Here is a 26,382-nt window from a genome sequence, read left to right as displayed (position 1 = left end):
GAGGTGGTATTAAGTCATAAGTTTATTTTGCCAAGCATATATAAGATAACAGGTAAAACATAATTTGAATACATGAAAAGAGTAAGTAAAAAGGAATATTAGGACAGGGACGGTAAGCACGCTGGTGCATTTATGCAGGCCTCTTACAGACCTCTTAGGAATGGGGTGAGGTCAACAGTAGACAATTTAAGGCTAAAGTTTTGGGGGTTTGGGGAAGAAATCAGAGTCAGGTAGTGCATTCCAGGCATTGACCACTCTTGTTACTGGTCATATTTTCTGCAATTGAGTTTGGAGCGGTTTACCTTGAGTTTGTATCTATTATTTGCTTGTGTATTTTTGTGGTTGAAGTTGAAGTAGTCATTGACAGGAAGGACATTGTAGCAGATAATTTATGTACTATGCTTAGGTCAGACTGAAGTCGCCATAGTTCTAAGTTGTCTAAGGTCAAAATTTGGAGTCTGGTGGCATAAGGTATTTTATTGTGGTTAGAGGAATGGAGGACTCTTCTCGTAAAATATCTCTGGACTCTCTTGATTGTATTTATGTCCGATATGCAGTGCAGGTTTCAGACAGATGAGCTGTATTCAAGAATTGGTCTAGCAAATGTTTTGTATGCTCTAGTCAATAGTACATTATCAAAGAAGCTATGCAAGATTAGGTTAACAGCTCTTAATGCCTTTTTGGCAATGTTGTTACAGTGGGCTGTGGCACTTAGATCTTTAGAAATGAGTACTCCAAGGTCTTTGACAGAGTGAGAGTTCAGCAGGTTCTGACCAGTTCTGGAGAACCGGTAATGGAAATTTTGAATAGTTCGGAGAACCGGTAAATACCACCTCTGATTGCCCCTGCCCCCATTGATTCTCTGCCTCCTGAGTCCCAGCTGATCTGGAAGAAATGGGGATTTTGCAGTAATCTTCCCTTCGAGTGGGGAGGGAATGGAGATTTTACAGTATCCTTCCCTTGTCACGCCCATCAAACCACGCCCACAGAACCAATAGTAAAAAATTTTGAATCTCACCACCAGTCCACACACGAAAATGTCACAGCCACCCAGCCACAAGCACAACTCAAGCACAACTTTCAGAATTTCCAAGAACATTAACGCATTTCTCAGTAACTCCCACACGCCACATCCTTGAAATAAACACTGGGTTTTTCTCTGAAAGTCTCGAGGAAGGATGGGGTTGCAAATAGTGGGAAGTGAGATAGGAGCAGGAAAACCCAACACTTTAGCCACCAGGACTACAGTTTAAAACAGATTTACAAGATAGGTGCTTCAGGAAAAGGAAAGTTTGGGCTGGACTAATAAAAGAGCATCATGGAAAGGAGACATGATTTTCAGAATCCGAGGCTAGGGAGAAGTGAGAGGGTATTTTTTTTGTCCTCGTATAAGTGCACATAAGTCCATTTTGGATGGCCCAAGCACAGGCAGGATAAGAAGAAATAGGTATTACCTATTAGCATTTGCATCTATCATATTGCAAAGTTTATATCCCAGTTGTTTCTTTATTTTTCCCCCTGAGCTTTGTCCAGCTATTACACAAACTTGCCAACATTTACAATTGTCTCCTTAAATACTTCAAAGATTCCCTCCACTCAAACCTACTTATATTGTTTGTTAATAATGGCTTTCTTTTTAGCCAGCGATCTTCCAGTGCTTTCATTTTGATCTTTTTTTTTTGAAATATATTTTGTACAAATGCACAATTCCCTAAGAAAACAAAGTCAGATATCTTTGTATGTGAACCAGGCCATCATATTTACCGGTAGTCATTGCGTGGGTGGCTTTTCTTGAACAATTGTGATTAATAATTATAGTTCATGTGTGATTTAGAGCTTCCGTGGCTGTGGGTGTGGTTTTGCCTGTGCTTATAATGGCTACCTTTTAAATATCTATACATTTTGCTTATATGTATATTTTTCAGTCTTGTTTGGGGTGGGTTATTTTTTTAACAATCATAGTTAACGAAATATTCAAAACCAATTATTTGGCACAGTATACCAAATCATGTTATCAACATAACAATTTTAAATTGGGTTTTAAATTTCTGGGGGTTTAAAATTTAGCCGAATTTATTTAATAATTTTAAACTATTTTAACTGATGTTGTTTTGTGTTTTTAATAGGCTGTACACCGCCCTGAGTCCTTCGGGAGAAGGGCAGTATAGAAATAAAATTATTATTTATTATTATGAATTAACCATTAGACATGATTTGGTATGGTACTCCATGGTAAAATATGGTTGGCTAATTTGTGGCACTAATATATGGCGTGAGCATAGCTAGGGAGCTAATTAACCAGATAGACTAAACTATGTGAAAACACATTTCATATATAATTGAGCAAATATAGACAAACCGTGTCAATTATGCCATTATAATCCTCTCCATAATCTCCAAAATAGATTTCAAATAAAAGAATAAACTTAATTTTCCAAGATGATCTTAAGAGTAATGAAGAAATCTAATATAAATAGTGACACTGAAATGAAATGCAAAATCTTGTCATTAATGGCAATATCTCTGAAAGATAAAATACAATGCAGATTGAAAAAAAATGTAATTTCATTATGTACAAAACAAAACATGATTATTATTTTTTTTAAAAAATATTTTCTGATGTATAGACTTTATTACATTAATATATACAGTAAGTACAAGCAGTGATCAAGGCAGGAGATAATCTATTGATTCTTGGATTTACAGAAAAATAAAAAGCCTCATGGAACATCCGTGGGTATCCGTAGTAATTCTTCAACTTCTTCTTGTAAAGCCTCAGTCTTCTCAGCCAGGAGCATCTGCATTCAAAGACAAAAAAAAGTCAAACAACTTTGTACTGTAGTGTATTTACTGTGTATCTGAGACCCCATAGCTCCCAAGGTGGTTTATACAGCATTCATTTGTCTGTGGAGATTCTCAGTCATCCAGGTCATGGTTGTCCCAAAGGTGCTTTTTTCGAGAGGAGACTGGACCTTCTGGTTTTTCTTTGAAGACCTTTCGCTTCTCATCCAACAAGCTTCTTCAGCTCTGACTGGATGGTGGGGAATGGAAGGATTTATATTCCTTGCAGACAGCTGGTCGTTTGCATTCTTTGTGTAAATCCTTCCATTCCCCACCATCGAGTCAGAGCTGAAAAAGCTTCTTGGGTGAGAAGCGAAACATCTTCAAAGAAAAAACCAGAAAGTTCAGTTGCCTCCTGACAAATCACCTTTGGGACAGCATTCATTTCTTAGAAGGCTCATTGGAGCAGAGACTAGACTGAAGCAGGGATGAAATGCTCCCAGTTAGGACCGGATCGCCCGATCTGGTAGCGATGGCGGCAGATGGTTCGGAGAACCGGTAGCAAAAATCCCTCCTCCCCATGCCCAGCTGAGCCACGCGATCATCAGAGGCTTTTTCTTTTACTTTTAAAAGCATTGTTTCTACAACATCTTCGGCTGAAAAAATGCTTTTAAAAGTAAAAAAAAAAAAAAAAGCCTCTGATGATCGCACGGCTCAGCTGGGATCGTCAGAGGCTTTTAAAAGCATTTTTTTTCTGCAACCCCTTCGGCCGAAGAGGTTGTAGAAAAAAATGCTTTTAAAAGCCTCTGACGATCCCATCTGAGTTGCCTGATCATCAGAGGCTTTTAAAAGCATTTTTTTACAACCTCTTCTGCCACTTTTAAAAGTGTAAAAAAAAAAAGTTGGCCACGCTCACCCAATCACATTACCCCCCCCCCCAAGCCATGCCCACAGAACCGGTAGTAACAAATTTTACATTTCACCACTGGACTGAACCTTAATGCTTATGAGACCTCCAATTTTATTTTCTCCCAGATCAATCAAAGCATTTAGGTTAAAAAAAAAATACCAAAGCACTTGCTTAACTTGCAACAAAGGCAAAATCTACCATGTATTTATGCCTCGTCGACAATCAGCACAAGTGTGCTGCAGATCCTAGCAATAGATAGATATGATCCCAACTACTGATCCTAGTACTGAAGGATTGTCTTTTTTTTAAGCAACCCACACAGTTCATCACAGATATCAATCTCTCTCTCTCAAAAACAGCACTGGACTTCATCCCAACTGCCCCCATCCATAAGACTTAGAATAGCTATTTAAACAGTGACAGGATGGTTACTTGCCAAAGATGGAGATTATTTTCATCCTGATTTCTACTGAGGACTATGTAAGACCTCTTCCCACTTAAAATAGAAGTTGGTTCAGAGTGTCTCACTACTGATTTACTTACCTTTGCAGATGAAACTATTTTCCTGGCCTGAGTTCTGGACATGTGTACAACACTCTTGACTAGAAGTTCTGGATCTGCATTGGCCAAGTGAGCTAAAGTTTTATAGCCTAAATTGTAGAGTTGCTTAGCTCGAGCCTGTGAAGCAGTGGAGAAGCTAATTAAAGGAGAGAGCTAAAGAATGGTTCAAGACATTACACATCAGGGGTGTCCAACCTTTAAGACCTGTGGACTCCCAATTCTCAGAATTCCCCCACCACAACAGACCCACAATGTCTCTCTGCTGAAAAATAAATAGCTCCTAGTATCTATCTTCACCCAGTTCTGTAAAGCAGAACTTGATCTCCAATAGCTAAGGAGGCAAAAGTTGAAGGAAAAGCACCCAAGCAAGGTACTTCTGAATTCAGGTGTGAGCTTTACATTGAAGACACCTGTCAATGTGCCATTACAATGTTTTTTAACAATTTTTCTATGTTTGCATTATTTTTGCTGTAAGCCGCCCAGAGTCCCTCGGGAGTTGGGCGGCATAGAAATGAGATAAATTAAATTAAATTAAATTAAATTAAATTAAATTAAATTAAATTAAATTAAATTAAATTCCTCTCTGCAACTGAAAAGTTTCAGGAAGCACACGTGGTCCTCGACTTATGTCTGCAATTGAGCCCAAAATTTCTGTCGCTAAGTGAGACACTCATTAAGTGAGCTTTGCTTCATTTTACAACCTTTCTTGCCACAGTTGTTCAGTGAATCACTGCAAGTTGTTAAGTGAATCTGGCTTCCCCATTGACTTTGCCTTGTCAGGAGGTTGCAATGATCCCGGGACACTGCAACTGTCATAAATATGAGACAGTTGCCAAACGTCTGAATTATGATCATGTGACCATGGGAATGCTGCAACGGTCATAAGTGTGAAAAATGATCATAAGTGACATTTTTTCAGTGCTGTTCAGTCACTAGATCAGGGGTGTCAAACTCAATTTCATTGAGCGCCACATTAGGGTTGTGTTTGACCTCAGGGGGGGCACGGGCGGGCTAGGGTGTGTGTGGCCAGGAGGGGCATGGTCAGTTTGACATCCATTTTTGGTTGCGACGGCCTCTTGCAGCCCTCTGCCAGCAAAAATGGAGCTTGGGAGAGCCGCGTGTGACCCTCCCGAGGTCCATTTTCTCTGACAGAGACACCGTGGGCCGGTCCTTCGCTGTTTCCAGGTGGCCCCGTGGGCCAGATCTAAACACCCCATGGGTTGGATCTGGCCCGTGGGCCCTGAGTTTGACACCCCTGCACTAGATGAACTGTTGAAAGTCGAGGACTACCTGTAGTGACCAACCAGAAGAAATTTTAGAAGTCATCCTTACATTCTGCTTCAATTTCTGAAAACCCTCACGGTTAACCTATTTGTAAAAATAATTCATATATAAACTGTCAAACTAGACTTTACTAACCTCCAAAACTCCCGCCACCTCCATAAGAGGAATAAGTTCTGCTTTGACACAATAGCTTAGTCTCTTGGTAAGTTCTGGCAGGAGGGCTTTATAAACCCAAAACTCATCCAGCTCCTGTAAGAAAATACATTTAGCAACATCTCTGTTGGTCCTTTTATTTAGAAAATTATCAATTAAACCCTGCTCAGTTTCTTCTCTTACTGGGATCCATTAGTCGAATCTAAATGTTTCCAATGGATAAAAGGATTAAATCGGGCCCTACATATTTGGGGCATATTACAATGTGTAATATTACATATTACTATGTGATAACATAACATCTTTCATGTTGTGATAACGAAAGAAAAACCAATGTGGAGAATGTCAATACATTAGTGTATTTGCGAAAGGGAAATTTGAGTTTTGCAAGCCACCTAGAGTCATTGAGAGTGAGTGGGTGACCATATAAATATCAATCAATCAATCAATCAATCAAGAGATTGGTTTCAAAATGAGATACACAAAATTTCAAGAAGCCTGAGTCTTATTTTCAATTTGAAAACTGTTTAACAGGGGAGCAAAGTAATGCACTGATAATTGGTTCTAAATTTAAGAAGAGAAATTGTATAAGATGATTACCAAAGAAATAACATTTTCCCCCAAAGAAAAGGAATTATATTTTTGCCTTGCAGTGAATTATTTAGCTGTTGTACGTTACCTCACAAAAATGCAAAACGGAGGAGGAGAATGAAGCCGCTGAATTGAGAAGAGATTGAACAAATCCTCGCGGTATATTAAATTTTTCTGACACGTCCCATATGTTGGTCTCTCTTAACAAGGTATGAAGGATGAGGGACAGGTAAAGTCTATTAACAGTATTACTATCCAGTTCCTAAGAAGATAGATACCAAGTTCATAAAGAAACTGAAAACAACATAAAAAAAATATCTTTTGCAAGCTTCTCTTTAAGTTCCTTAAATAATGACAGCATATTTCACAATGTAGAAACAATGAAGTGTATATCTAAGGGACATAAAGGTAAAGGTTCCTGTCGCACATATGTGCTAGTCGTTCCCAACTCTAGGAGGCGATGCTCATCTCCATTTCAAAGCCGAAGAGCCAGCGCTGTCTGAAGATGTCTCCGTGGTCATGTGGCCGGCATGACTTAACATCAAAGGTGCATGGAGCGCTGTTACCTTCCCACCAAAGGTGGTCCCTATTTTTCTACTTGCATTTTTTTACAAGTTTTCAAACTGCTAGGTTGGCAGAAGCTGGGACAAGTAACGGGAGCTCACCCCATTACATGGCACGAGGGATTCAAACTGCTGAACTGCTGACCTTTCGATCGACAAGCTCAGCATCTTAGCCACCGTGTCCTCTAAGGAACATAGTTACACTCATTTCCAAAATAGAAATTGCAATATAAATAAGGGAAATGTAACTGTAGAATTTTTCTGCTGATTCTGAGATTACAGTTAAAAACATTTTCCTGCTAATTCATTCAATATATACAATTGGTTTAATTCTGTTGTATTTATAATATTCTTAGATCATGCCTCCAAATTTTGATCATTAGATCATGCATACGTAAGATTACAATTGAATTTCACCTTTACTTCAATAGCATTACGAGACTTATATACCGCTTTACAGTGCTTTACAGCCCTCTTTAAGCGGTTTACAGAATCAGAATATTGCCTCCCAACAATCTGGGTCCTCATATTACCGACTTCGGAAGGATGGAAGGCTGAGTCAACCTGGAGCCGGTCAGGATCAAACTGCCAAACTACTGGCAGCCTGCAGTCAGCAGAATTAGCTGCAGTACTGCATTCTAACCACTGCGCCACCATGGCAAAGAAATAAAGGCAACATATCTGGGTTTTCTCTCTCCCACAGACTCTACCAACTGTAGCTAGAGCAATAACGACAATCCCTCAAGGAGTGTCACTCGATGTGTTTTATGATACATCAGCAAGGAGATTTCAACATAGGATTCTCCAGAATTTCAGCAATCCTCGCAATATTTTTAAAATCCTCTTATTTAGCTGTTGCTAAATTTAACAAGGAGCTTAAATGGAAAGAGAAAGTGGGGAAGAGAAGAAAGAGAAATAAAGTGTATTTTTGTGGCGGTCATTCAGATACACTGTTTAATTAAACGAATCTTTCTCTTACATTCTTGATGGCTTGTCCAGATGCCTTCTTGGTAATAAAGCTCTCTGGCACTCCAACAGTGCTGGTTACTTGTTGTTCTATTGGACTTAGTTGATTGAACTAAAACAAACAAACAAATTATAATCAGCTCAGCTTCAAGGTTAAGCAAATAGCAATGATTGGACCCAATCTATCCCTATGAAGGTGGGCCTATGGCACGCGTACCAGAAGTGGCACGCAGAGCCATCTCTCCAGGCACGGGAGCCTTTGCCCGTTGCCCTTCTGGGTTCCGATGTGCCGGCTAGCTGGTCTTCGCGCGCATGGGAGCGCCAGAAATTGGAAGAGCAGCCGCCCGGTGCACATGTGCACGCAGGGAAGATGATCTTCCGGTTTCTGGCATGCACATCCCACTGGTCAGATCTTTGCCAGCGCATGTGTGCCAGAAACAGGAGGATTAAGTGCCAGTGTGCATGCGCGTACCTGAAACTAGAAGATTATCTTCCCAGAGTGTGTGCATGCGCACCAGGCAGCTGCTCTTCCGCTTTCTGGCGGCTCTCAGTGCCGAAAAGGTTTGCCAACACTGATCTATCCTATTCTACATGAGAAATATTAAAACCGAGCTGTTGTATTTATTCAGCTTCAAGGAGGGGTGAATGCAAAGATATCGGCATCCTGGTGGGAAGGATATGGGTGGCTCACAATGTCAACATTACATAATACCCAGAAATGTATTAAAAAATTACAAAATAAAAAAAAAAGATAAGAAACCAGAAGTTAGAAACCTGCACCAGCAAAAACTTCACCTTCAGCTGTAATACACCCACCTCCTAAGCGAGATGGAACAAAAAGTCTTTATCATTTTCCTGAAGCTCAAGTGGGGTGAAATAGACTGAATTTCTGCTAAGAGGGATTTCCATACACAATAGGGGAAGCTACTGAAAGTGGACACTTGTAAAAGCTGGGCAAGTGACAATCCTGTTAAGTAAGCTTTCTCTGTGATGGCAGTGACACCCCAAATTGCCTATCCTCCTTCTCCAGGCAGGTGCATGGCAAAGACCTACATCTTCCCCCTGGGCCATTTTGTGCTGTCCTTGAATAAATGATCTCCGTTTTTGCTCCCCTTAGGTCAGGGGTCTGCAACCGTGGCAACTTTTAAGACTTGTGGACTTAGAACTCTGGGAGTTGAAGTTGCAGATCCCTACCTTAGGTTAACCTGATTGTTTCAATGAACTTGGGTTTGACGGCAGTATTTTGTCATTTTAATCACTGTATCTCATTTTTTAAAACTTGCACACTGCTTTGAAATACGATTGTATGGAACTGGTATATACATGTATGAAATAAATGAATACATATTAAATACAGTTAGTACTTCACATATGTTTTTCCCTTAAATAAAAACACTTACGATATATTTGGTAAAATCTGAATCTCTTCATAAAAGCCCTTAATTTTTAACTCATAAGGTAAAAAATATCTCCCAACAGCAAATGAACTTTCAAAAGATCTGAATCCCGTATCTGTATGATTTTAATTTCTTCATTTAGCCTTTTGTCGGTAGTGTATGTATAAATCAATCAATTTTATTTATACTGTAATGAGAGTGCCAAGGAGACCAAACACACAATTTTTGTATAGACAGAGAGGCTGTAAAAAATAAAACAAGCAAAAATCTCATCCCAATGAAATTTAGTACCACAGAACACAGGGTTTTAATTGTCCTGGTGTTATTAGGAATACTCCTTTCTATTATTCTAGGCTTAGGGAGAAAATACCCATTGCTGCCTTTTTTGGGGGAGCATCTTACCTGTTTAAAATAGACCATCCAATTTGGGCTACACTGGGGAATCATATCATAGGGTGTTATCAGGTAGATCAAATGAAGGTAGCTTTCGAGAATTAGTCCCTCAAGTCCTTTCTTCAAGTCTGCGTAGAGGGTGTCACAGTGTGCCAATTCCACTGAACCTAAGATAGGATTAAAATTAAGGATTACATGCAATCTGCATTCGGAAGCGAGTAGAGGCATCCACAGGATCTGACCCTAAAACAACGAAAGCAGGGCCATGCTGTAAGCTCTATCCTTTCTGTGATGACCCGAGACAAGGCATGAAGGCCACACAGCCAGCTGAGAGTTCAAACTCCCCTTTAATGCTCCAACTTTCCCCCAAACGCTCCCACGTTATGCAAGTTCCAGAGCAAAGCACGCTCACACACATACAGAGGAGCCCCTGGCTGTGAGCAAAATGCTGTTAGCACAACGGCTTCAAAGCAAGAAGTCCAGCGAGGCAAAGGAACAAGGAAATGAATCCACGAAGCAAGGAAGAAGGCAAACAGTCCTGCAAACGCCAGACGTTGGCAACGACACACAAAACTCCACAAATTCAGCATTTGTTCCCGACAAACGCCGCTCCCCACAGCGTCTCCTTAAATCTCAGTCCCCAGGTGTGCTTCGTCCTGCATTCCTCCGAAGCAAACGAGGCCGCCCCCCCCCTCGATCTCCGTCGGCCCCAGCTCCGGCTCATCGTCCTCCGCGGATTCAGTCTCCGATGGGGGCAGGACACTTTCTTATGCATGCTCAAAAGGGGTGGAGCTTGCACTGCCCTGTCACTTTTATCATTTCCTCCCTCTGCCCCGTGATCTTCCCGTGGATACTTCTGGAAGTGACCACTTCATTCTGCTTATTGGTAAGGCCGATTCTGCTTAACTTCATTTTAACCAGTAACGTAAACACCTTTTACCTTTGTAGGTAGCTCGGCCCAACTGAGTGATCCCTAGATTATTCTGACAGTTCTTTTCGCCGTCAGAATTTTCTCTCTCTTTTAGCAGCCCGTTTTCTTTCAGCCATTGTAACGCTTCCATTGTTACATCCCGCAGGCTCTTGTTGGGCAGGAGCTGTGGCTGTATACTAAGTAAGGTGGCACACATGAACTGGTAAATTTCCTCAGGATTGTTTGCTATCTGTAACAGAATACCAAGAGTCAAATATTAAACTAACTAAAGGCTTAGTTTGAGAGAAAAACAATTTATAGCCATGACAGAAGGTAATTTTATCATTAGTTGTTTTACTTAAGAGAGTAAAAGGAGCCTTGATGGCACAGTGGTTAGAATGCACTATTGCAAGACAAATTCTGCCCACAGCCTGGAGTTCGATCTTGATAGGGCTCAAGGTTGACTCAGCCTTCCATCCTTCCGAGGTCGGTAAAATGAGGAGCTGGATTGTTGGGGGCAATAGGCTGACTCTGCAAACCGTTTAGAGAGGACTGTAAAGTGGTGTGTTTTTGCTATTATTTCGGAGTTCTTACTTACGAAACTGCTCTCTTTGATTTATCATTAAAGCATTGTAGCTGAAAATTAACATTTTAGAATTACCAACCTTTAAACCAACCACCGATAAGAGTAAACTTCGGATGCCCTTGTTGGAATCAAGCAGAAGAGTGCTGTAACAGCTTTCTAACGGACTGGTTATTAAATTTTGAACCTAAAAACAAATTTATAGCATGTATTAATAAAACATAGTAACTGTGGGAAAAAAAGTTATGATTCTGACATGTGTTTATAACCTTATGAAATGCCTGCTCCATTATATTCTGAGCATTATTTCAATTATCTCTCGCAATTAAAGCCTTGCTTTGTATTGTCTCACCAATCCAAGTCATTTATCATTAGGAACATTATCTTCTCAAAGGTAGCCCTATGTTTTTGCAGTATCTTTTCTCAAGATATATAACTATGCATTAACACTGGCTTTATAATGACTGCATTGTAATATCAGCCTGTTTAAGAAGATGCAGGAGAATAGAAAAAAGACCTGCTTTTAAGTTTTTGTGATGCAGGACCAGGGGTGAAATTCAAAATTTTTCCCTACGGGTTCTGTGGGCGTGGCTTGGTGGGCGTGGCAGGGGAAGGATACTGCAAAATCGCCATTCCCTCCCCACTCCTGGGGGAAGGATATAGCAAAATCTCCATTCCCTCCCCACTCCCGGGGGAAGGTTACAGCAAAATCCCCATTTCCTCCCAATCAGCTGGGACTCGGGAGGCAGAGAATAGATGGGGGCAAGGCCAGCCAGAGATGGTATTTGCCGGTTCTCCGAACTCCTCCAAATTTCTGCTACCCGTTCTCCAGAATCTGTTAGAACCTGCTAAATAGCATCCCTGCACGGGATTACTTAATTGTTTTAATTAATGAATAACTACAATTGTCCTTGAATGCCATGATCCTGTCCTAAATTGATGAAAAGAGGGCACCCTTTCTACTAAAGCAAAGAAACAAACATTTATAAACTTAGATTATGATATTACTTGGCAGTGACATAATTATGAGGAACTTACCATGTTTTCCCGAAAATAAGGCCCTGTCTTATATTTTTTTGAACCCCAAAATAAGCACTTGGCCTTATTTTTGAGGAGGTCTTATTATTTTGGGGTGCGTGGAGCAAGATGGGGCTCCTCTAGCCATCTTACCTGATTTCCAGCTCTGTCTCCTTAACCCTAACCAAAGGAAATGGCGGGGACCGGCTACACATGCAGTTAAATATTTTCAGGGAGGGCTTATTTTCAGGAAAACAGGGTATTTGTCCTTCTAAAGCAGGGGTGTCAAACCGGCAGCCCACGGACTGGATGTGTCACGCACAGGCCATATTCACCTTAGCTCCGCAAAGGCAAAAATGTCGCGATACATCGCAATACGTCACGTGACGCAATCGAGTTTGACACCCGTCTTCTAAAGTGGATCTATCTTTAAATGTACTTGGTAAAAGAAGAAATAAATTATTTCAGACTAAGGCCTTATATAGAACTCCTCCCACTACTATTTAATCAATTGATCCTGATGACTTAAGTTACCAGTTCTTTGTCTTTCTCTTGCACAATCAGAATGCTTTCACCAGCCTTGTCAATGCCAGCACGACCAGCTCGACCAATCATCTGTTTATACTGGTTCTTCTTCAAGAAGTCTGTAGCAACATACGGTGCTCTTAAAATAACCCTGTGGAATCCATGAACACGTACTTTCATTACTTCTCACTTATGTCCATTTTTTTTTCTTTTGTCATTAAGCAAAAGTGCTTGAAAATACTTTTAAGGCAATTAATGCAAAAAAAAAAAAAAGATTTTACTGAACGTTCTTCAACAACAGACGAATCATTAGAATTTCCATAGCTTCTGTTTGAAAAAGCCGATTTGGCTACTTAAGGAGCATCGCTCAGCTCTTGGGTCACGCCAAGAGATCGCTTTTTTGTGGATTCAGTGGAAGAAACGTTAGAATTTTTACCACATTTCACGCAATGAACACTGAAAAGAAAAGCCAGTACTACAACCTTCGAGCGGGCAGGTTCACTCCTGCAGCAAGCGTAGATGTGCAGGTTAGCAGACAGAGGAGGCCTGAGGAATAAGCCGCTTCTATACATTTCCGCTCATCGCTGGTGAGACCGCTGTGGTGGTAAGCAATTCCAAACGGAATCGTCCGCTTCAAAACCGGGCAAAGTTTCCCACTGCAGATGTTTCTTAACTCTTTTAGAAGATTGTATTTTTCTTTCTCCTTGACCTTTTTAAGGTCTCTAAGGAAAGAAAAGGTAGTATTAGACAAAGGGGTATACTTCTTCTTGGGATTTTTTTGTGGCAAACATAACTATTCTTTTCATCTAGGATGAACAAGGAACGATCAATTACAACATGCACCAAAAGTTCAAATGTACAGGTAGTCTTTGACTTATGACTGCTGTTCTGTCCCCAACCCTACGCACACACACCAACAGACGTTCAGGAGTTAAAGACCAAACCAGCCGACAAAATCCTTTTCCTTATGATAACGGAATTTAGCAACAACCTAGTGGCTGCCTGCCAAAAGTTTATTATTTACAAAGAGGAGAGATAACTTCTCCCCACTTCTAATACATCAAAGGAAAGCAGTTCAATAATTACGGAATTAAATCAAGTCCAGAGATACTTCCAGCAAAGTCTTAAAGCAAAAGTCCGGCAATGCAGAATGGCGTGGAAGCTTTCAGCTTTGTTCGTCACAAGGTTTGACTGGCCACCACGCTCCCTTTTATATCCTGTGGGGTGTGGTCCAGTGACTCAGCCTAATCTCGGGCACGCCCTTTCTTCTGTTGCGCGCACTTATCTCTGCGACGCTGGCATGGATCCAGCCAAGACTTATTACCCTCATCACTGTCCATCTGTGGCTGCGTGGACATGCTTGGCCCCGGCCCTATCTCTTGCCCTTCGGAGGACACCGAAGGCATTGCCAGAGAGGAGGGTCCTGGAGAGGGAGGCCTTGCCAACTCCTCTCCTTCACTCTCGGAGTCCTCTCCTGCCGATGACACAGGCTCAGGTAATGGAGCCACAACAACTGCTCGCTCAGCGACCAAAGTTATAACAGACCTCCCCAAAACTTACTTACAACCTGATTTTGAAGGTACTGTGGTGGCATGTCCCCTGGATTCACATGACTGATTTTTCACTTTTACGGCTGCATTCTGTGGTTATGTGATCTTGATTTTTGAAGGGTTTTTTTTTTTGGCAAATTCTGGGGTTTACTCAACTTAAAACTGTCCAGGGTTGAGAAACACTGATTTAGCAACTAAAGTGCATGTAAGAGACGTACCTGTTTATGTGTTTGCATATCATGCTTGCTACATTTTCACAGTTCTTTTTAGTAGGGCAGAAGACAAGGCAGGAGTACTTGGGAATAACCTCCGTGACCAATGCAATAAGATGATCAGGATCTACCTTCTGCAGTTCACTAGAATACTAAAATATTAAGCAGAGTTATTTCTACATGGAAGCAAATTGTTGTAAACTCAATTTGTCAAAGTATTCATTCTAAGCTTCAGTATCTCTAACGGGATATAAAGAAAGCAAATTACAAAACTATCCCTACTTCATAACTGAGTTCTTAATACTTGCTTTTGATGTGCTTAATCTTCTAAATAATTTCTAAAAAAAGAAATACAAGATAAGCATTTAATTCTTCAGTGGGTTAAATCTCCCACTTGAGGCAGTAGAATCAAGTTCAGCAAAGAACCACAATTAAATCATGCACAAAAAGCGAACAAATAATTTGAATATTAAGTACAGGTAGTCCTCAACTTATGACCACAATTGAGCACGAAGTTTACGTTGCTAAGTGAGAAATTTGTTAAATGAGTTTTGCCCCATTTTACAACTTTCCCCACCACATTTATTAAGTGAATCACTGCAATTCTTAAATTAGTAACACAAATCTGGTTTCCCAGATTGACTTTGCTTGTCAGAAGGTCGCAAAAAGGGATCACGCGACCCCGGGACAGTGCAACTGTCATAAATGTGAGTCAATTGTCAAGCATCCGAAAATAAATCACATGACCCATGGGGATGCTGCAACCGTCATAAGTGTGAAAATTGGTCTTCGGTCACTTTTTTCAGTGCTGTTGTATCTTCAAACAGTCACTAAATGAGCTGTTGTAAGTCAAGGACTAACTGTATATGTTGTTTATTTATGATATTTTAGAGTACAGGTTCCTAAACTTTTTGCCATCATACTTTCCCTTAGTGCAGCATTTCCCAATCTTAGCCATTGGAAGATCTGTGGACTTCAATTTCCACAATACCCCAGCCAGCAATGTACCGTATTTTTCAGAGTATAAAATGCACCTTTTTCCCCCAAAAAAGAGGGTGAAAATCTGGGTGTGTCTTATACTCCCAATGTAGCCCCGCCCAGCCTCTCAAATGGAGCTTCAGAAAAAAAGCCTCTGAAACGAAGCTTCAGAAAAAAAAGCCTCTCAAATGAAGCTTCAGAAAAAAAAGCCTCTCAAATGGAGCTTCAGAAAAAAAGCCTCTGAAATGAAGCTTCAGAAAAAAAAGCCTCTGAAACAGGTTTCAGAGGCTGAAAAAGCAAGGCGCAGAGCTCACAACCAACGAACCTGTTGCTAAAATTCACCTCTGGGAACAGCTGATTGGGGGTATTCTGGGAGGCTGATCCACCCGCCAATCAGCTTTTTTCTTATTTTCCTCCCCAAAAACTAAGGTGCATCTTATACTCTGATGCGTCTTATAGTCCGAAAAATACGGTATTCTGGGAGTTGAAGTCCATACATCTTAAAATTGCTAAGGTTGGAAAATACTGCTTTAGTGTCATCTTCATAAACACAGTTCCCCTAAAAACACAAATACAAATGAGCAATGAATAAAATAGAGCTTTATTTTAATAAAGAAGACATAAAAAATAAAAAAAAGGCCAAAGTTTGTGCCTCTTCTAGCACCATGTTACTCATTTGAAATATTTGGAGAAAAGTAAATTTATTTTAACTATGTACCTGTCAGACCTGGAAGCCATCTTTTGACCTTTGAGCCTTCAGGCCTGCCAAAAATTCTACTGTGGGAAAATGGGAGGGGGGATTGTATGGAGTGAAGATGATATGTAGTCAAAATAACATTCTTTCTAGAAAGTCAAGGCCGTTGTGCCCTGCAGCTGTGCTGAGAAGAATGGGGAGGTATCTTCTGTTCCGGAGGGTACCTGATTGGTTCGTGTGATGGACATGTGGGTGAAAGGCAAGGACTTGAACTTTCTTTTGGGTGAAGAAAACTTGGAAGCTCTCAGATTCGGATGTGCCAATATGACATCTCTAATAAAAATTAGCTTTGAGGAAACTTAAGCCTCGGAGTTTGATTTTGTTGGGGGTGTTACTTGGAACTCTGACAGTACCATTAAAAGATTCTTCACGTATCTCCTGGACACTGTCTGCACCTCCTCGAGGAAGGTGTGCTGTATACTTTGGGAGGCCCCGTTTTAGAGACTGTTATGGTGCTTAATAATAACAAGTGACATGAAAAATAGCTTTGGAAAAAGCTGTGGTTGAAAATGAAGCTGCCAACGGAAAAGGAAATATCTGCACATTTAGCTGCATTACCTTAAAATCAAGGAGCCGTGAAAACTTAAGGCCATTTTCCGCTTTGCTATCGGTTTCGTAGATGCTGTCCTTTATTTTAACATATTCTTTCAATTCAACCTGTATTATGGAAAAGTACATAGAATATTTGGATTAGACCACGAATGTACAGGTAAATCCTTGACTTGCAACCACAACTGAGCCCAAAATTTTCGCTGTTAAATGAGGCATTTGTGAAGTGAGTTTTGCCCCATTTTATGACCTGTCTTGCCTCCGTTGTTAAGCGAATCGCTGCAGCTCATAAGTTAGTAACCCCGTTGTTAAGTGAATCTGGCTTCCAAAGTTGATTTTGCTTGTTGGAAGGTCGCTAAAAAGGGGATCACGTGACCTTGGGACCCTGCAACCTTCGTCAATAGTGGCCAAGTGTTTGAATTTTGATCATGTGACCATAGGGAGGTTGCAACGGTCGTTAAGTGCGAAAAACGGTCCTAAGTGTCACTGTTTTTCCCCAGTGGCATTGTAACTTTGAATGGTCACTAAATGAACTGTTGTAAGTCGAGGACTAACTGTAATTGGAAAAAGCTGTTAGAAAATAATTTTTCATACTGCAATCACAGCGACATAAACATATTTACATCTCACCTTTCCTATGCAAGCCCAAGGAATATATGTGACGTGACTTTTTTTTTATTCCTGTGAGGTGTTTTAATATTCAGTGACTGGTCCAAATCACCAATGACCTCCAGGACTGAGGACTTATATTTAAATCTCCTTTGATTTCAGTCCAACAACTGAACTCCTGTACAGATTGTCCTCCACTTACGACTGGATGCTTAGTGACTGTTTGAAGTTACAATGGACACCCTCCACCCCCACAAAGGTACTTACAACTTGATTTCAAAGTTACAATGGCTGAACTCCTCTCTGCATTTGGGCATTTAGCATGTGACCAAATCTATTTTTTTGCCTGTTTCTGGCATTTATTTCTGATTTTCCGGCAAAAAACACCAATTGTTTTTTTTTATTCGCTTAACGACTGTGGCGCTCGTTTAACAAGTGTAGCATTTGCTTAGCGACCATTGCAAAAAAATGTAAAATAAGGTCCAGTCATATGGTGACCCATTTAATGACTGCAATGATTTACAACTTTAATTCTGGGGCAATTATGGTTGTAAATCGAGGACTACCTATAGTTCCTAGATTTTTCTCCCGAGTAAGCACATCCATAGTTCTTGTTGGCTTTTTTAAATATAGCAAACTAGATATTTCCTAGTAAAATACAAATTAAATTAAGATGAGCATTTCCCCTACTGTTTTAAGAAAAAAAAACCCTTTATGTTTCTTCTTCTACAAACAGTTGTGACAATAAAGTAAAAATATTTTCAGGTCTTTCATAAAATAAATGCAAACATCAAAGTGACTTAACAACAGATCCAACCTACATTTTCAAATCAATTTCTCCATTTTTTGCAAGGTGAACACACCAAATTCTCTATAGAATTTATGACTCCCTGTTATTATGTAACAATTATTTCTGAGAAAGTTCAATACATTTTTAAAAATTCAATAACCTACAGGTCTGAAATTACTTGTGTAGAATTCTGCTTTCAGGAACTGCTGTAAGTCTTCAACATTTCTTAAGGTTGCACTCATTCCAATGATCTGAGCTGTTTCTATGCAAGAATGAAACAGAATCAGGCTTAAATCCTAAACATGCATGCTTAAGAATTTAAATGTGCAAGAATCTATTATTACAAACAAAACGTCTTACATAAAAATATTATGCTTTCATCTCAAGATCAATACGATTAAGAGCCTTGGTGGCACAGCAGACTAACGTGCTGTTAAGTAACACCAGCTGCCTGCAATTACTGCAAATTAAAATCTCACCAGGCTCAAGGTTGACTCAGCCTTCCATCCTTTCGAGGTAGGTAAAATGAGGACCCGGTTTGTGGGGGCAATAAGCTGACTCTGTATAAAAAAGAACACCGCTTGGGAGAGGGGGCCGAAAGCCCTACTAAGTAGGTATATACAAAAGTATGAAGGCTATTGCTTAGCACATTGTAAGCTGCCCTGAGTCTTCGAAGAAGGGCGGCATATAAATCGAACCAATAAATAAATAAATAAATAAATAAATAAATAAATAAATAAATAAATAAATAAATAAATAAATTTTTTTCAACTATACTAAAAAAGTACGTCTTATAGTCTGAAAAATACGGAAATCCTTTCATGTTATCTGTTTCCCCCAAAATAAGACCTATCCAAAAAAATAAGCTCCAGCATTTTTTTTACCCATGCATCTAATATAAGCCCTACCTCCCCAAATAAGCCCTACTTAAAAGCCTGTGCAGCCGCCCGCCTGCCCATTCTGTCTGGTGGCTCGCAGTGCCGACATGAAGTGAGGGGGGATAGAGCTGCCCCATGCACCCTGCACTGGCTTACATCAGGGCCCGCGTGGCCAGGCCATGCACGTCCCAACACCTGCCTCAGGGCAGCGGCTCTGGCAGCCTTGTCCGGCAGAACACTGCGTGGCTGCTGGCCCACTTCTACTGCTCGTGGCCGCAATGGAGTAGAAGACGAACGACACACCAGTGCCGTGGCCACAAGGCAGTTGTTGGAGCGTGGATGGCCTTATTGTGGGGGCCCTGAGGTAAGCCGGTGCGGGGTGCATGGGGCAGTTCCATCCCCCCCCACTTCATGTCGGCACCGCGAGCAACCAGACAGAATGGGCGGGTGTGCAGGCATTTAAGTAAGGCTTATTTGGGGGGTAGGGCTTATATTAGGTGCATGCGTAAAAAACATGCTAGGGCTTATTTTTGGGATAGGTCTTATTTTGGGGAAAACAGATAACCTAAAAGGATTATCTTAAATTTCCTGAAATTATTGTAAGGGAGAGTGGCAGTTTACCCCTATCCCTTGCCTCACAGCAGCAGCACTGACACACCATGCTGTCTCCTGCTCTGCCACGAGCAAGCAGAAGAAGTGGGCCTCCTGTACATGGAAAAAATAAGACATCCTCTAGTACTTATTTCAGAGGCCAAAATAAAATAAGACTGGGTCTTATTTTTGGGGAACCATGGATGGATATTTGGGGAAGAGTTTTCTTTTCAGGTAAATAAAAGTGCGTGTCTCTTTTGTAGGTTTCTGAAATAGTCATAACTAACCTATGAGTAAACAGTATAGGAAATTCAGAAGATGTCTTTCCAGATATTATACAGAGTTAACTTACTGCTTGCATATAAAATCTTAGAAAGGGTCATTTCTAGTATCCCGCCACGGCCACCTTCTCCAAGCATATGCAACTTTAAATGAGAAAAAAAAATATATTAAAAAAAGTCACAAGGCTGCAAAATAATTTACGGAGTACAAACAAGTTGGAAACACAACGTTTTTTATCATTGTTTAGTAACAAACCTCGTCAACTACTACTAGACCCAGGGTGTCGATTCTTCCTGCTTCTATCAAGGCATTCACCAGGCTGTGTCCCTTTTCAATAGTAGCAATGTACACGGATTTCTTTTGCCTTCTCTTGATTGGAGGAATCCTTCCTTTACTCCCTGCATATTCTTCCACCAAGAAACCGAGTTCCATTCCAAAACCACACAAACTCCCAACCTAGAATATGAAAGAAAAAAATAGCAATAGCAATTAAGATTTATATACTGCTGTTGGGACCTAGGCTTCCCCAGAAGCCGAGTCCTCGTCCCGATAAACCCCTTTTATTTAATTTACAGTGAATTCCTCTCCAGCAAAGTCTTTCCTCTCCCCCAGTCTTTCAAGATAGTTCACAATTACCAGACGCCACAATACTTGGCAAGAATGCAGGAATGAACTAATTGTCTCCTGCAAACACCCCTCCCCTTTCGTTCCTCTTTTATTCCCTATGGGAGGGACCCTTCATCGTCCACCTGTGGCCTTACTCCCAAGTCGATCCTTGTTCCTTAGCTGTTCCCTTCATTTGGCAACTCTGCGCATGCGCACACTGGGAAGAGGCTCCAGTTGTTTGTCTGTCTCACTGATGTCTCACTCCGAAGGCAGCTGATAACTGTCATATGGCCCTGGCCCCATCTCTGCCTCCAATGCAGAGCCCTCGTCAGAGCCTTCCCCAGACTCCAGGACTGGCCCAGGTTCCTCCCCAACCTCCTCACTGTCCGAATCTGCTGCCAGCTCTGCTGGAGGGCCACAATTGCTTCACAGTGCTTTACAGCCCTCTAAGCTGTTTAAAGTCAGCCTATTGCCCCCAACAATTTGGGTCCTCATTTTACAGACCTCGGAAGGATGGAAGGCTGAGTCAACCTTGAGCCTGATGGGATTTGAACTGCCAAATTGCAGGCAGCCGGTAGTCAGCAGAAGTAGCCTGGAGTACTGCACTCTTAATCGCTCCGCCACCGAGGCTAATTTTACAATGGTACAATTTCACAACAGCAAATAAAATGTAGGCTGTCCACCGCCCGACCTCTAATACAGGTAGTCCTCAACTTACGACCAGAATTCAGCCCCAAGTTTCCATTGTTAAGTCAGACAGTCACTAAGTGAATTTTGTTTCATTTTACGACCTTTCTTGCCGTAGCTGTTAGTGTGAAATCACTGCAGTTGTTAAGTTAGTAACATGGTTGTTAAGTGAATCTGGATTCCCCATTGACTTTGCTGGTCAGAAGGTCGCCAAAGGGGGGGGGGGGTCATGTGATCCCTCCCGGACACTTTAACCGTCACAAATATGAGTCAGTTGCCAAGCATCCGAATTTTGATCATGTGATCATGGGGATGCTGCAGCAGTGTGAAAAATGGCTGTTAAGTCAATTTGTACAGTGCCATTGTAAGTTCTAATGGTCACGAAATGAATAGCTGTAAGTCGAGGACTACCCGTGCCACAGAATTGACATTTCAGCTGTTCAAATCCAACCCAGCATTTTATCCTGCCACAACTGGAGCCCTCCCTGTGGATGGGAATTAATCAAATATCATGAGGTGGATGAATATCAAGCTGGTTTTCGCACCTTCTCCTGGACTAAAGCCACATAAGGCAGGATCATCAAAACATCCATTTGTTTGCAGAGTAACTCTCGAAGAATTAGAATCTCGGCGACAAGAGTTTTTCCACCACTGGTTGGCAAGGAATATATCAAGTTCTTTCGCTTTTGTAGCGATTCAAACGTTAAGCAGTTATGCTGCCAGTCTGTAAAATTAAAAGGCATTTCTTATAGTTTTCCTTTCCTGGGTGAGCATTCACAAGTGATTCACGATGAAAATTAATCTGTTTGGGGATTCTATCAAAACTTGGCAAACTACAGGACCTTTAACAAAAACTCACTTATAAATGGCACTATTTTATAAGTACCTGGGAAACAATTAAAAAGAACTTGCTACTGAAGCGTTGCCATAGTAGATATATGAAATTGTCAGTATTATTATTATTTTTTTTTTAATTTGATTTATATGCCGCCCTTCTCCGGAGACTCAGGGCGGCTTACAATGCTTTAAGCAATAGCCTTCATTCTTTTGTATATTTTATACAAAGTCAGCTTATTGCCCCCACAAACTGGGTCCTCATTTCACCTACCTTACAAAGGATGGAAGGCTGAGTCAACCTTGAGCCTTGGAGAGATTTGAACCAGCAGAAATTGCAGGCAGCTGTGTTAATAACAGGGTGCACTAAACCCCTGTACTATCAAGGCTCTTATGAAATTAATGTGGGAGTGGTGCGGTGGCCAAGAGGTGAGCTCTTGCCTCACAATCAGGAGGCTGTGAGTTTGATCCTAGGTAGAGGCAGTGATCCTACATAGAGGGATGCAGTGTAGGATCTACCTAGGTAGATCCTAGGTAGAGGGACACAGTGGCTCAGTGGCTAAGACGCTGAGCTTGTCAATCAAAAGGTTGGCAGTTCAGCAGTTCAAATCCCTAGTGCCGCATAACGGGGTGAGCTCCTGTTCCTTGTCCCAGCTTCTGCCAACCTAGTAGTTCGAAAGTACATAAAAAATGCAAGTAGAAAAATAGGGACCACCTTTGATGGGAAGGTAACAGCATTCTGTGCGCCTTTGGCATTTAGTCATGCCAGCCACATGACCACGGAGACGTCTTCGGACAGCGCTGGCTCTTCAGCTTTGAGACGGAGATGAGCACTGCCCCCTAGAGTCGGGAACAACTAGCACATATGTGTGAGGGGAACCTTTACCTTTTTAGAGGCAGTTATTTCTCTCTCTGGCCGCAATGAGAATATAATCTGCTGAACAAAACTTTGCATTGGCGACAAGAAGGGCATCTGGCTAGCTCCATTCAGTTGCCCAGATTCCACCCCGCATGGGATTATGGGGTTGTTAAAAGATGATGATTATGAAATTAATGTCAATATTATGTTTCAATATGTCTGACATTGTATTGACAAACCTGTGTAACTGTAATCACAGTTATGGTTGTAAAATAATGTATAATAATTGGTTTCAGAAACAGAACAAGTAAAGATTGCACCGAAGTGGAATTTATCATGATAGCAAAGGTCATAGCAAACAGAGATTGGTGATATTACCATAAAGCTTCTCAATTCCTCTGATCTGTAGCAGTAGCTCCTTGACTTTGGTGGGTAAACCGTAGAAAGGGCCAATGTCTACGAAAGCCAAGCTGTCGTCAGTTGTCTCTGCAACAGCCATTTCTTCAGTTGCAATAGCTTCTTTCCGCTGTTTGCTTTTAGAAACCAACGAAGCAGAGGATCTGGCATTCCCAGCCATGGCATTTTTGAGATGGTCTTTGAGACTCTTCCGCCTACCTGGTTCAAACACTGACTTACAGTCTTGTTCATTAGCCTCTGTGTCACTGCGGTACGGCAGATCTGAGAAGTCGAGCTGACAGGGTATTTCTTTTATGACCGTTGCTGTCTGAGAACATTCCTCTGAATGTTGACGAAAGAAAAGCTGGGAGGACGGAAGGCTTTCTAAATCATTATCCTGAGGCTCTGAGCTATTATCCTGTTCCTTCATCCTTTTCCAAGAATCATATTCCTGTATGTCTCTGGAGCTAATTGCAGTGTTTGTCTCCGAAAATACCTGTGCCAGGTTCCTGGCATTTGACATCTGAGTAACTCCACCTACAGGCTGCACAGCAATGTTGCGATCTAAACTGTCAGAATTCGGACTATTTGTACTAAAGTGCACGTGCTTTTGCTCTAAATCATCTATTTCAGTTAAGAAAGAGTTGTTGGCAGAAAAGCTGTCATAGTCTGCAAACATATCATCGCTGTCAAAATACTGAAAGGAAAAAAAAAAGGTGAATGAGACTTCTAAATACTAAGCATTTATATATTGGATGATAAAATAGTCATTCTTTTGGCAAAACATACAACTATGAGGATTAAATAGATTTTGTCATTTTTATAAACTTCGGAGTCCTTCCCAAGGATCTGGGATAGGCAGGTGATGTTTTATGGTGTTAAGAGATGTAAGCTGGCCTGAGTAAAGCGGCCATCTGTAATTGACTGATGGTAAATTTGTCAATGCCTATGGCTCAGTGGCTAAGATGCTGAGCTTGTCGATTGAAAGGTCAGCAGTTCAGAAGTTCGAATCCCTAGTGCCACATAACAGGGTGAGCTCCTGCTACTTGTCCCAGCTTCTGCCAACCTAGCAGTTTGAAAGCACGTAAAAAATGCAAGTAGAAAAATAGGGACCACCTTTATGGGAAGGTAACAGTGTTCCGTGCACCTTTGGCGTTGAGTCATGCCGGCCACATGACCACGGAGACAGTGCTGGCTGGACAGTGCTGGCTCTTTGGCTTTGAAATGGAGATGAGCACCGCCCCCTAGAGTCAGGAACACTAGCATATATGTGCAAGGGGAACCTTTACCTTTACCTTATGGTGTTCAAGTGGTGCTCCGGTTACCCATTAGTATTATTATTATCATTAATGTTATTATGCAACCAAGCAAATCGTGCAAACTTGAGCCAGGGAGGAGCCGGTGTGCCAGATGGATTTGCCATACTCGAAGGCCATTGATGCTCAGTGATGGTGTCTAAGGGGAGATTGGGGGAAAGGATATTGGAAAGAGCGACCTACTTCAATAAAATTCCAAATTGGACAGGAGCAAAATTCTGATCTTACGTATAATCGGGGAGGGGATTGAAGAGGACATAATACACCCATTAAATTTCCCCTATCCTCTGTAAAGGTAAATTCCTTGTACTCCAAGCATACAACAACAACATTATTCAGAATGCCACTCATTCCAAATCCAGGCTAAACTTCTGGCTGAATGCACGACAGATGATGATGATGATATAATAATAAAATAAAAAAATGTAGTTAGATTAGAATTATATACGTTATTATGGATAAATATGTATGTGAATTGTATAGATAGGTATATGTAGGTATAGATATGTATAATTGTATAGGAATAAGGTATAAATGACTATTATTATACTATGTTTAAATAACATATTAAGGTTTAAGGAATATATTATCATATTATCATTAGTATATTATGTATTAGTTTAAAGTGTTGGAAGACGCTTGGGACCAGTGATGTCATATCTATGTCCAATATTTTTAATTTTGAACTACTAATAAAAAACTTTTTAAAATAAAAAAATAAAAAAATAAAAAAATTAACAAATTAACAAATTAACAAAAATTAACACATTAACAATAATATTTAATGAAAGATGAAACATTTGTATTAAAATAAAAATTTATTTAAATAAATAAATAAAGACATTAGACAAACGTTGGAAATTAAGGAGAGGGAAGAGTCGGAGTGTGGAACAAATTATATCAATGGTTAGAAAAAAGGAATCAAAACAATAATTCGGAATGTTAAATTAATCGGGTTAAAACTAGGAAGTGTAAATTACTGAACAGTGTTAACCTGACAATGATACAAATGTAAATAGAAAGTACATAGATGAACAATTGAATAAAAATAAGAGAATATATATCCATGTCGATACAGTAAGCTGTAAAATAATATATGATGTAATGTTATGTTTGTTATGTGCTTTTAATGTGCTTTTGTTGTATTTTTCTTTATTTTGTTTTTAAAAGTCAAAAGTTCAATAAAAATTATTTTAAAAAAAGAAGAGATTGGACAAAGGTTTGTCTGAAATGGGGCAGGGTTTGACAAGGAAACTCAAGCAGGAAACCCTACCCCATCTGGGTTGGGCTAGAGGACCTCTAAGTGTCCCTTTCCAACTCTGTTATAATGGAGCCACCCAGCCTCAAATCTGCTCTGTACGTACCTCCGCCTTCGGCTCCTCCAGCTCTTCCTCGCCTTCGTCCGAATTTAGTTTCTTGCGGACCGGCGGGGAAGTCGACCGGGACCGGGCTCTGCAATTTATGCCGGGCGAGTCCGCCCCTTGACCCGGTCTCTGTCGCCGCCGCCTCCTTCGCTCCTGCGTCCTTCTCCTGACAGCCCCACTGCCCTCCATGGAAAAGGGGTATAGCCCTCGCTGGGCTCAACCCCCCCCGGATCAGCCGGTGCTGCACCAGACGGGCAGGTGGAGAATTGGGTCGCTTCTTACGAGATGCAGCGACTCCATTTTCTCTATTTCCCCCCCTTTTTCGGGAAAAGGAACCGTCCGCCTCTGAGCGAGGACTGTACCATCTACTAGAAAAAAGGGGGCAAGGTTTCATTAACGCGGAACCCCGAAAAGGCACTCAAGCCCTATTGAAAGTAAGCTTCCGATGAGTGAACTACAACTCCCGGCATCCTTCGCATTGGGCAGCAAAGGC

General features: G+C 41.0%; 1 protein-coding gene across 3 annotated transcripts; it reads right to left on the bottom strand.

The window, feature by feature from the left end:
- Positions 1-2,549: 2,549 nt before the first annotated feature.
- HELQ (helicase, POLQ like) lies at positions 2,550-26,285 on the bottom strand. 3 transcript variants are annotated; one of them, XM_070948426.1, is made up of 18 exons: positions 25,890-26,127; positions 23,192-23,906; positions 21,666-21,844; positions 20,083-20,283; positions 19,898-19,970; positions 18,241-18,338; positions 16,687-16,785; positions 14,403-14,548; positions 13,117-13,356; positions 12,644-12,785; positions 11,175-11,279; positions 10,540-10,759; positions 9,609-9,766; positions 7,823-7,921; positions 6,369-6,542; positions 5,672-5,785; positions 4,235-4,369; positions 2,550-2,798 (listed from the first exon to the last, which is right to left on the bottom strand). In XM_070948426.1, the coding sequence occupies exons 1-18, from the start codon at positions 26,076-26,078 to the stop codon at positions 2,721-2,723; spliced, it is 3,165 nt and encodes a 1,054-aa protein (XP_070804527.1). In that variant the 5' UTR covers positions 26,079-26,127; the 3' UTR covers positions 2,550-2,720. The 3 variants fall into 3 exon arrangements, with proteins under 3 accessions (XP_070804527.1, XP_070804528.1, XP_070804529.1); XM_070948427.1 differs by lacking the exon at positions 23,192-23,906 and having other exon boundaries at positions 25,890-26,285; XM_070948428.1 differs by lacking the exons at positions 21,666-21,844; positions 25,890-26,127 and having other exon boundaries at positions 23,192-23,265.
- Between the last annotated feature and the right edge of the window lie 97 nt (positions 26,286-26,382).

This window comes from Pituophis catenifer, unplaced genomic scaffold (genome assembly GCF_029215685.1).
Source record: "Pituophis catenifer annectens isolate HBS135680 unplaced genomic scaffold, rPitCat1.0.hap2 SCAF_8, whole genome shotgun sequence".
NCBI classification, from domain to species: domain Eukaryota; kingdom Metazoa; phylum Chordata; class Lepidosauria; order Squamata; family Colubridae; genus Pituophis; species Pituophis catenifer.
Note: the sequence above shows the minus strand (reverse complement) of the source record. Positions and strands in the feature narration are given on the sequence as shown.

What these genes read in the sequence shown, in the direction of transcription:
- HELQ (XM_070948426.1), bottom strand. Translation starts at nt 26,078, where the DNA reads ATGGAGGGCAGTGGGGCTGTCAGGAGAAGGACGCAGGAGCGAAGGAGG. An exon ending in CACGGCTCCTTGATTTTAAG is followed by an intron (nt 14,549 to 16,686) that starts GTAATGCAGCTA and finishes TTAATATTTTAG; the next exon opens with TATTCTAGTGAACTGCAGAA. An exon ending in GGGCCGAGCTACCTACAAAG is followed by an intron (nt 9,767 to 10,539) that starts GTAAAAGGTGTT and finishes ATCCTATCTTAG; the next exon opens with GTTCAGTGGAATTGGCACAC.